Genomic DNA, 12,165 nt, shown 5'->3' with positions numbered 1-12,165 from the left:
AGCTGGACTGGATATAAATGCAGAATATTCAACTCACAGATGAAGAACACTTCACAGTTGTCATTTCAGTCTGAACTAAGAGCTGTAGCACTATAATAGAGTAGATCGTGCATCACAATTTGTGGCATCACCACAGAAAGAAGCTAAAAAGAGGCGAGTCAGTGATGCACTGCTGCATTCCACATTTACTAGTGTCTGTGAGCCCATTGCTCGGGGACTGAGTCTTAATGAGCTCATTAGCCAATGCAAACACACACATATGCCGTCTAGCAGAGGCCTGTGAGAACAACCAGCTAGAAAACTACATGGAAGAACAGACGACTTGATGTTATGATGGACCACAAGAGAAATATAACAGATGGGTGTTTCTTCAACTGAGCACTTTCGGTCCTGTGGAGTGTTAGAAAATAGACTCGCTGGTTTAAAGTCGGCATGAAATAAAAATTACCCTACTTTGTAAATGCATGATATTAATCTTATTGTGAATGCAGATGTTTCATTTAAAGTAATTTTTTGACCTCGTTATTTTTAATCAAAATGTCACAAATTCAATCTTCCGGTGAAACAACAGACTCCTCTCTGGTGATGTACTGTATGCCAGACTTTAGTTTACTTAAACCCCATGCCTTTCTACAATTGAGTGCAAGCTTGATTCAGATCCGTCTCCATTCAATCAACAACTGGTGCATAGAACCAAGTCTCCACCTTGTTTTTCATTAGCCATTTCACTCTGATGTGTCACAAAATTGAAGAAAAGATGTTTTGCTACTTCAGTTTCATTGTGACTTTCCAATTTTTAGGGCAAAATTGTTGTGTTATGCAACTGCACCGGCTCTGGGCATGTGACCAAAAGTGACAATCTTATTGGTTGGTCAGAGTTTTGTGATTAAATAAGGTCAATAACCCTATCTGTAAATTGTTGGCATGCAAATATTTGTGTCGGTCTAAACAGACGAATTACCACCAGTTCCTTCAATATAAAATTGTATTAGGGCAATATTGTTGGTTGGGATGACGACACAACAGTCCTTATTTGTGTAAAAACTATTATAAATCATTTTCACAAAATAAATATTTAAATGGTTTGTCTATTTCACTGTTTGTTTAGCTTATCATATTTAATTTTTTATGATGGATTTTCATGTTTTAAGACACATTTTAAAGAAAATGATAAAAAATAAAATCTATAAATAAAAAAGACATTCATATAGAAAAAGTGGTAACACTTTAGTAAAGGGACCAATTCTCACTATTAACTTATCTCTAATCCTACCCAATACCTAAACTTAACAACTACCTTTTTAAGGTTCTAATTAGGAGTTTATTGAGGCAAAAGTAGTAGTTAATAGTTAATTAATAGCGAGAATTGGACCTTAAAATAAAGTTTGAAAGAAAAAATTGTAATCTGTTCATGTTAATGTCCAGTAAAGGCCTACTGACACTAACATGAATGTTCAGCACAAAAATTTGGTCGCATTTTCACATTTATGTTATATATATGTATATATTTAAAAAAACGGCAAACAGGTTGAATGAAAATGCAGTTTCACTCTCTGAAAGTAGGTGGCGCTTACATAAAAGCAGAAACATTTCCGTGATGCGAAACATTGCACATCTTCCTGTTTGACATTCACTTGTCACGGGAAGACAAGACAGAGCCAGTTCCAAATGCTTACTCTACTATTTACTGTCGCGTAGCCAAATAGTCTATATTTGTGAGCACCACCAAGTCATAGTTTTATGTCACAGCTCTGGGCATGTGACCAAAAGTATGAATCTGACAAGTTTTTCGCAGTGCGATGGAAAAGACATGTCAACAACCCTGTCTGTAAATGTACAGTATGCAAATGTTTGCATCTGTCAGAACAGGTGCATTACCACCAGTTCAAATTTTTATCGCACTGTTTTCGCACCAAACATTTGACCTCAGTAGTTGAAGAAACACCCAGATGCGAGAACATCTGCTATGACTATTATTAAATTCAAAAGTGAAAACTGCATCTGAGGGGATTGTTCAGACAGAAAAAATGAGTTTGAGAGTGCGAGAGAGAGGTTGCGATAGAAAACAGATGGAAAAGGAAAGCAGGAAGGCAAGAATAGAAGGCCGCGTCTGTTACCTAGGTGACATGAGAGTCTGCGACTCAGCCTTGCAGAGTTTGCCCACCGTTCCTGCTAATTTCTCTGCACTCACGTCCCAGTTCATGCTGGCGTCACATGTTGCCACGCCCCCGCCCGCCTCGTCTTCCACCAGCTCCTGAGTGGAGAGATAAACATCAGACAGGAACATGTATCACTCTCTTCAAGGGCTCGTGAAAATTGTCATGTTGCTGTGGTGACGGCCACTTAGCCACAAAGCAGAATTGTGGTGTGCGTGTGAGTATGTGTGTGTGTGTGTGTGACTTCCACATGCTAGATACTGTTAGAACTGATTAAGTGTGCGACACAGACCACAGCCTTGAATTATCAGCAGTCAGTGCACAAAAACAGAAAAACAGGATGGCCCTTATGAAAGAAGTATAGAGTATATTAAATTCACTGTAAACCACGGCTTCACAGGGCTTATTGCTTTTATAAAACGGTTATTCCATACACGTAGTAAGGTTTCACAGAATATAACAGAGCAAATAAAGTGTAATAATACAAATAAAAACAGTATTCTTCCACCAAACAATGTAGTTACTCAGAAACAGTTGTGGTTTCAACAAAGTGGTTGCCGAACAACACACAGAAGTAATCAAAGGTGTGTGTTTGTAGTGTAATTTACAACAGCTTAGAATGCGGCTCAACCAATCAGAATCAAGGACCGGAACTAGCTGTTTTGTAATGAATTTTTTTCTTCGAAGAACATGTGACTGGTGATTGCTTGCATAAAACTTGACACTATAATGCTAAGGTGTTCTGAGTGGTTGCTAGGTAGTTGCTTACTGGCCCAGATCAACAAAAAAAAAACACCCCCAAGACTCTCAATATGATATTCTGGTCTGTAGATATGAGTCTGAATTTTTGGGTACAAATGGTGTGAGACGATTTAGATGCTGAAGTTTAGTACTTAGCAGTGTTGTTATTGTTAATCATTGTTTTTATTTCTTTTGTTACATTTTTTTTGGAAACTTTCACTTCACTACATTCCAAAGCAAAATATTGTACTTTTTACCACTATATTTCATAAAAACATACAGTTCCTCATTATTCCAAACTGGAGAAATCGCCACCCCTTCAGAGACGCAATAGCGATGCCTGATTAGGAAACAAGCTGATTTTTTCCAATGAACCTCTTAAACTGGTTCACAGATCGAACATAATTCATTCATGAAAGAACGATCTGGGCAGCATTTCCCAAAAGTATTGTTAGCCAACTATAGTCGCAAGTTCCATTGTTACCAACACAGTTCTGAAACCATAGTTCCAACTACTGACAAAAAAAAACTATATCTCGATACATTTCTGGAATTTTTATCGATAACGATAATTAGACAATATTTTGCAGAGTGTGTTACTGTGCTGATATCTTAAGGACTACCGTGGACAGCTGACTCCTGAATTTTTTTATATTCTTCATATTCTCTGTGGTCGGTTCACAGCAGTGATAGAAATTAATCTTTTCCAGTAAGTTTTATGGGCATTTTTACCTTTAAGCCATTTTTTCTAAAAGTGTGCATCATCTTTTGAGTCAAGTTCTTGCATTTGGGCTGTTACCAAACAAATGAAATCAGTATTAACAAAATGTATCTTTGCAATGCAGAGGAAACCCAGAAGCTGCATTTAAAACGGTTATTCCATACACGTAGTAAGGTTTCACAGAATATAACAGAGCAAATAAAGTGTAATAATACAAATAAAAACAGTATTCTTCCACCAAACAATGTAGTTACTCAGAAACAGTTGTGGTTTCAACAAAGTGGTTGCCGAACAACACACAGAAGTAATCAAAGGTGTGTGTTTGTAGTGTAATTTACAACAGCTTAGAATGCGGCTCAACCAATCAGAATCAAGGACCGGAACTAGCTGTTTTGTAATGAATTTTTTTCTTCGAAGAACATGTGACTGGTGATTGCTTGCATAAAACTTGACACTATAATGCTAAGGTGTTCTGAGTGGTTGCTAGGTAGTTGCTTACTGGCCCAGATCAACAAAAAAAAAACACCCCCAAGACTCTCAATATGATATTCTGGTCTGTAGATATGAGTCTGAATTTTTGGGTACAAATGGTGTGAGACGATTTAGATGCTGAAGTTTAGTACTTAGCAGTGTTGTTATTGTTAATCATTGTTTTTATTTCTTTTGTTACATTTTTTTTGGAAACTTTCACTTCACTACATTCCAAAGCAAAATATTGTACTTTTTACCACTATATTTCATAAAAACATACAGTTCCTCATTATTCCAAACTGGAGAAATCGCCACCCCTTCAGAGACGCAATAGCGATGCCTGATTAGGAAACAAGCTGATTTTTTCCAATGAACCTCTTAAACTGGTTCACAGATCGAACATAATTCATTCATGAAAGAACGATCTGGGCAGCATTTCCCAAAAGTATTGTTAGCCAACTATAGTCGCAAGTTCCATTGTTACCAACACAGTTCTGAAACCATAGTTCCAACTACTGACAAAAAAAAACTATATCTCGATACATTTCTGGAATTTTTATCGATAACGATAATTAGACAATATTTTGCAGAGTGTGTTACTGTGCTGATATCTTAAGGACTACCGTGGACAGCTGACTCCTGAATTTTTTTATATTCTTCATATTCTCTGTGGTCGGTTCACAGCAGTGATAGAAATTAATCTTTTCCAGTAAGTTTTATGGGCATTTTTACCTTTAAGCCATTTTTTCTAAAAGTGTGCATCATCTTTTGAGTCAAGTTCTTGCATTTGGGCTGTTACCAAACAAATGAAATCAGTATTAACAAAATGTATCTTTGCAATGCAGAGGAAACCCAGAAGCTGCATTAGATGTGACATTTAGATGCATTTACACACTGTTTAATGCAGCTCTGAGGAGCATGGAATACTTTAACCTGCAGTTACAAATGCATAAATAATGTTTTGATATTTTAAATTTTGAAATTAAAACCGCCAGTAGGTGGCAGCAAGTCACTGTTAATAAGTGAGTCATTGCGACTGAACCGAATAATTTAAACGGAAAAGAAAGAAACACCGTCATGTTGCTCAGAGACGTGAAACAGTGCTGTGGTGTCTAAAACGCAAGTCTCTTAATATTAACTTCTTGTTTATTGAACTGTTGTATAAAATTAATATCACATTTGTAATCATGCTGGCTTTTGGAGAAAAAAACGGCACTCTTCGTGTGATATTAACTATATGAAATGATATAATATCGCACACCCCTAGTTCCAGCGGACATTCGCAAAAAGCATCGCAAACGTACGTGGTTGGAACTACAGCACTTGACCTGTGGTTAGAAGCATAGTTTCTTGTAAGACATGTGGACGTGAACAAGCTAACACACGGTTCAATCTATATCTTCCATGACATTTAAATATATATCCATTTCAATCCATATGATTTAGCACAGGGGTGGCCAAAGTCGGTCCTGGAGAGCCACTGTCCTGCAGAGTTTCGCTCTAACCCTAATCAAACACACCTGAACAAGCTAGTCACGGTCTGAGGGTTACTAGAAAGATACAGGCAGGTGAGTTTTTATCGAGGTTGGAGCTAAACTCTGCAGGATTGTGTCTCTACAGTACCAACTTTGGCCACCGCTGATAACAGTGTCCTCAATAAGCACCTTTTTTGAAGACTGTGCATGTGCACGAATGTGAATGACGTAAGAGGGAACCTGCGATAAATCAAATAAGGCAAAATGACAAGGAACAAAAAATGGCAAAATAGTCATCAGCTGCCCTGTTCAATACAGCAGCATCTCAGAGATCTGGAATCCATGAATTACTAGAAGTTACTACACCACCTGCATGTGACGTCATGAAAGACTGACCTATACTGTTTAACCAACGTGGTTCAACTGACGGAGATGCGACCATGTTTGGGGAACAGTCATGATTAGCTAGTTAGTTTCTACAATGATGCATCGTACTATGGTGGTTAAGCAGCGAATTACTTTTTTGTACAGGAAACCCACCCCTGATCGAAGCTGTTCTTGAGTCAACAACTCAACGATTCACTGATCTGGTCACAATGGCCAAGAGCTGGATATCATCAGAGCTTGAATGTGCATATGAGAAGTAAGGTACTGATGGCAAATTTTAGTACTGATTATTGTAAATTAAAATTATATTTAGGTCATGACTGTCAGTTATTTGTGAAGTAAATCTACTGTAAAAAGGGCGAAGTGTTTAAGACCACTGAAACTGTACATGTCCGCATTTGTCATGACTTTTTACTTTTGATACTTAAGTACATTAAAATCAAGTACTTTTGGGCTTTTACTCAAATAAAATTGAAAATGATGTTAACTAAAACTAAAAAAAATATTTTTCAGTAATTGAAATAAATCTGAAACAAAGTAAACTATAAAAATTAGATGGAAAACTTGAACGAAAATGAGACATGTTGCCTTGGCAACTAACTGAAATAAGTAAATTTAAGTACTAAAATTAATACAGATTAAAATTAAATTAAAGCTAAATAGAAATATAAAAAAATTAAAGATGACAAAAGCACATAACAAAATTAGTAAAACGATCTAAAATTAAAACTCAAAATATAAAAATTAAAGCTAATTAAAACTAATAGTCAATATAATACTATATAAATAATACTAAAATAACACTGATACTTAGTTTAAAGGCATAAACATTAAGAATTATGATTTTTAATAAACATTATGATTCCTGATCTGAGCCACAGAAAGATGGTTGAAAAGACGAATTAAAAAAAACCCATCCACAAAAATGATTACAATTAATATTACCTTTGTGAGCATGACATGATTATGGCATTGTTTATGAGCTCTGATGCTTGATAGATTTGGTCAAATCTGTCAAACAGACAGTAGAAATGTTTGGAAAAGTCATTATGAAAAATGTAAATAATGACTTAGAGGCCTATATTTCTATCCCAATTATGCAGAATATTATAACGTGTACCCTACTCCACAAGTTTTTAAAGTCCCACATGGATGCACTGTATTTGTTGGCTCTATCTCTCCCTGTCTCTCCTCCCATCTCTCTAAAAGTGCCTCATTAGGGCTGTTGTTGTGCTGATGCTGGGTAGCAAACACATTTAAACACTCACACACTGTTACTCTTCACTTTAAGCAGATGTGAACTGATAGACACAGAGAGAAACCATGGTAATCAACAGAAGAAAAGAAAGAAGGAAAGTAAATAACAGATATCAACTCTACATCAAGTAATCAATGTTCTACAGTATTCCAGACAGCTGTATAAAAATTGCTGAACGATAAATGTATAAAGATAAAAAAAACTTGTCACTGACCCCAGCTGCAGAGTCCACCACTGTAGGGTCATCCGGATATCGTGCACCCGCTGTCCTGTTCTTATCCACTGTTAACAGATCGCCACCCTGCAAACACACACACAGAAACTAAGCACAACAGTGAGCATGGGGCTCAGGCTTTGGTTCTGCAAGTATTTTCTTATCTCCTCCATACTCTTGTGAAAACGAAGTACACTTAAGCATGAGTACTTATAGAAACCATGTATTTTAAAAGAACTTAAGTGTGAACCGAATGTAATCTTTTCTGGTACTTAACTGCATGGTAACTGCAATTAAATGAAAATGTATTGTAGCTTAAATTTATATGAAATTCTATTAGCTGAATTTTAGAGTGCTTTTATGGCCCACACAAGTATAGGAATTCAGTGTATCTTTATACGTAATTTCATAATTACTTCTTTTGTCTTTGAAATATGGTTAAAGTGCTGCTCTATTTAGTGTCTAAAATAATATACTTTATGTAATTTCTATGCAAAATTGTATGTCATGATTTTAAAAATATTTGTAATTACACATTTGTAATGATGATGTTGCAATTTAGTACATTTAAATGATACTAACCTTAAACATAATATTGAATAACACATTACAGTTCAAATTATAATCAAGTGCTTTGTGCTTTAGTATGTTAGACAACACATCAGAATAAGTGTACTTATTTAGCGATTATTAAAACAATGATTTTAAAAGTGTACTGAGGAGTTGTCACGAATTCAGTCCATGGACTTCTGTTTATTCACCACCAGAGGTCACCCTTTCCATTTCATTGACTCTGGCACTACACAAACTGTGGCATAGCACCCCGGACTACATTTCCCATCATTCTTTGCACAATTTGCACACTGCCCTGATTGCACACAGCTGTTTCTAATTACCTCATTCACTATATAACACCCACTCTAACCACATTTCTCTGCTGAGCATTGTTTAGCCTGCACCCCTTTCCGAGTCTCCCTTGTTTTGCCTTGCCTTGCCTGTTTTTGATCTTTGCCTGTTTCCTTGGATTTCTCCCCCTCGTCTCGCCCCTTTGATTCTGTCTGCTGATCGGTGACCTACGCTAGCCCTAGGACTATTCTTGTGTTTTGCCAGCCATATACCTGTTTGCCATTGTTTTGACCCTGCCTGTGTACTACGTCTTTTTAATAAAGCCTGCAGATGGATCCACACGTCTCACGTCTCGTCAGCCCTGTTACAGGAGTGTTAAGAAACAGTCCTGAAAGTGGAGTCTCTTAAAGTGCACTTAAGTGGCCTTTTATGTCATTGATATTATATGTGATTACAGATTTAAAAAATAATAATACTTAGTACACTACAAGTGCACATTCAAAATTAAGTGCACTTTTTTTTCTACAAGGGTAGGGGATGCAAAAAATTTTCAATGAAGATTAGCAAGAAATGAACCAAACAAACCAGCTCTGAGATAAATCACAACACTACAAGCTTAGATTTGATGCAAAAAGTACTTGAAAATGAGAGAAAAAAGAAGACTGTGTACTTTATTTTATAGGGGATTGCATTTCTCATCCCATGAAGCATTGTGAATGACATGGAATCAAAAAGTAGAATATATTAATTAGGTATAAAATACCACACATTTGAAGTTGTGTATATTCAAATATTGGCTTCGACAAAAGCATAATCAGTTAGTAACCTTGGATTCTAGGTCTATATTTGAAAGTTTATACATTATCATAAAAAAATCTATTTCCCCTGGGGAGATAATAAATGGGATTACTATACGTTCTGACAAAGGCAATATGTATTTACAACATATTTTCTCAAAACGGAATACTTTTTTATGAGAAAAACTGGGTATATTAGACTATGATCTGTCCCGTGAAAGATGAGTTTGGCTTGACTTCGCTTAGATTAAGAAAGAAATTGTGAAAATGTATATTAAATATAAAAATATAATCAACATTGGCATGTCCTGTGTTTGCCTTAGTTTAGGCAGAATAATTCTGATAATTCAAGCATTCAAAATGTCAGACGTACAGTGGAGGTGGGCTCTCTCGGTTGGCTCTTCTGACTGTGCAAACTGCCGATCTCCGTCTGTGAGCTGGAGTGAGACATTCCCTCAAAGAACGGCCTTGAGTGGAAAACATACAAATGTTAAGAATATAAAAACAGTCTTAGACACAAGAGTTGGATTTCATGGTCAGCGATAAAGTATCAGTTAATTTTTCCTAAGTGTTCTTTAAGAGGCGTTTACACTGGCGCGATTGGCAAAGACAAAGCAACTGGAAGTCATTCACTTTGACTGAAAGACAATGAGACTCTGGTGCTTCAAGCATTAAACATGGTTCGTAATTCATATACAAACACTTTCTCCTCCAGAACAATCATTTTTAGCAGCAAAAAAACTGATTCTTTGTCAAAAATAATATTTTTAAGGGCAGTGTGTCCCAAGATTTGAAGACAATGAGATTAGAGCATCTAGAAGTAGGAACAGCAGTGCGAACCGAACGAAAAATGTGAAAGTTGAAATAACTGGAAACAATGTGAAATATATCCACAAGGATATCTAGTTTGCTCGCTACTAATTGTATCCAATTAAACGTTGCAACTCTTGCGCTATGACTCATGGCTCTTACTTTAGTTTGGGTTTGGGAGTGCTGAGAAGACTCTCGTTGTCCTCCATCTCTGGGCCACTGTCGCTCTGGTTATAAACCTCCAGACTGTCATACAGAAGATCCAAATCTTCAACCTCTTGCGTCTGATCAACCGGGTCTAAGACCTTTTTAAGCCAGCAAAAAATAAACAACATATAGATATGTATGGAAATGTAAGTAAAAACCTCATAAAACATGACCAAGTCACATGTCAAACCACAATGACGTCATGACAATTAAACATATTTGTAAATCAAAAATAAATTATTTTAAAATTGTAGTATGTGATGTAATGCCTTTTATTTATGCCAAACTAAAATCATTACAGTATTTTATATTATAGTTAATGCGAAATTACTGAGAAATTACCTTAATGAGATGTTTTTTGTGGGAAAATGTGACTTGAGCATGTTGTCATGTGATTCGCCCATTTTAAAAAGCCAATATGTGCAGAAAAACCAGGCATTCAATGCGATCTTTTTCAGACAGAATTTTCACAGTACAATCACCAGCAATGACCCATTCATACTATAAAATGCATCTCCTCAGGCAGCTGAGACTAAAAGACAGAAAGAAGTTCATTGTGTAAAAGTAAACAAAAGACAGAAAGAGGATAAAAGATGGTCTGAAAGTAAAGGAGGCACATGAATTATTATTATAATAATGGGAATTTACACTATTGTTTTTCTTTTCCCAAGATAATAAAATAAACAAATTTCACTCATTTACATCTTAAGTACTGCACTGTGTTCACAGCTGATCCATCCTTTATAAGTGGATACTGATTTAAAATGTGTCAGCACACAAACAGACTTTACGTTAGCATTGTTTTGCTCCACTATCCCTGGTTAAAAAAGCATAACACTAACTTGGCCAGGACAGAAGACCAGCTAAACCAACTTAAACCAGAAAAACACCATAAATTAAGCTTTAGCGTTAGTTCTGGCAGGTCACGTGAGTCAAGCTTGCATCAGCTGATCACATCTACCTATAGGGATACGACACCTATCGTGGCATTCCTATATAAGCTGTATTCAGTATTATTCAGCAGCTTTTCAGCTTGCTTCAGAGGAAATTAAGCATCGCTGCTCGCAAATCAAACTGTTGCAGCGTGTTTCAGAACATCTGAAATCCACATCTAAGATAAGTGAATGCTGTTTTAATCCATATCGCTGTGTATATTACCTGGTCTGCTAATTGAAAAAAGCATATTTGCAGCAGCATTTACGCATCTGTGTTCATACAGCTGGAGCAACATGTAGTCTAGAGCATGTAATCGCTCTTAGGACACGCCGATTGTTAAGGCCATGAGAACAAGTTTAAATGAAACAAGCATTCTCGTGTATGCGTTTCAACTGGGGTTCGCTGTATTCAGCGGCATAATCTCAATGTTACGATTGTTTATTTCTAAGGTTGATGTTTCATTAGCGGTGTGAGTGTGCGCTCAGAAGCACGCGTTTATCGCTCCTAATGGCTTCTATACATATAAGAATGTAATATCAATGACAGTCATTCGAAGTATTTCCGCAGTGTATGCTTCCCCTGCTGGACAGCCACTTATTAGAGATTCATAATTTCTGATCCGCTTGAATATGTGCTCACGCTGAGTAATGTGAGCATATGAGCATGAGAAATTAGGGTGAAATTAACTGGCTGAGATCAAGCCATGTTCATTTATTTAAAAATTTTAAAAAATAAATCACTTCGGTGGTGATTGGAAGGTTACGACTGAGCGCTCAAATGGACACAAGGGATTTAAATATAGTCCAATTATTCTAAGCAGTACAAGCAGCGCCTTTAAAAAAATAAAAAATACAGGTAACTTGTTGGAACTACAGTCGTTTTCCTCTGGTTCCTCACTTGCTGAGCTGGGGTGATGCTTCCCCCATAAATATATTATTGAGCAACATTTCCTGCTAAGTTTCTTATTTCATTCTCATTGCTTAACGCTATGTTGGCAAATATACTATTGTCAAATATTGCTCGTTGTTTAAGGCTAGTTGTTCAGTAACATGTTGGTTTGCTAGGCACGCCGTAGCTTAGGCTTATTGGTTGTACTTTGACACACTGGTAACATTAACGTTACCCAGTTAAACTTACCACAGCTGA

At 36.4% G+C, this 12,165-nt stretch overlaps 1 protein-coding gene across 2 annotated transcripts in view; it reads right to left on the bottom strand.

Annotated features, from left to right (window-relative positions):
• The window catches only part of LOC107550685 (phosphofurin acidic cluster sorting protein 2-like), a 74,371-nt gene that overhangs the window by 15,857 nt on the left and 46,349 nt on the right, over positions 1-12,165 (bottom strand). For both annotated transcript variants that reach the window (XM_016232029.1, XM_016232028.1), the window contains exons 9-12: positions 10,039-10,181; positions 9,440-9,533; positions 7,424-7,510; positions 2,118-2,254 (exon numbers count right to left, since the gene is read on the bottom strand). In XM_016232029.1, coding sequence (XP_016087515.1) covers positions 2,118-2,254; positions 7,424-7,510; positions 9,440-9,533; positions 10,039-10,181 — 461 coding nt within the window. The remainder of the gene's footprint in view (positions 1-2,117; positions 2,255-7,423; positions 7,511-9,439; positions 9,534-10,038; positions 10,182-12,165) is intronic.

The sequence above is a fragment of the Sinocyclocheilus grahami genome, unplaced genomic scaffold (assembly GCF_001515645.1).
Source record: "Sinocyclocheilus grahami isolate Dianchi unplaced genomic scaffold, SAMN03320097.WGS_v1.1 scaffold405.1, whole genome shotgun sequence".
Classification (NCBI taxonomy): Eukaryota; Metazoa; Chordata; class Actinopteri; order Cypriniformes; family Cyprinidae; genus Sinocyclocheilus; species Sinocyclocheilus grahami.
The sequence above is the reverse complement of the archived record's forward strand: the minus strand, read 5'-3'. Positions and strand labels throughout refer to the sequence as shown.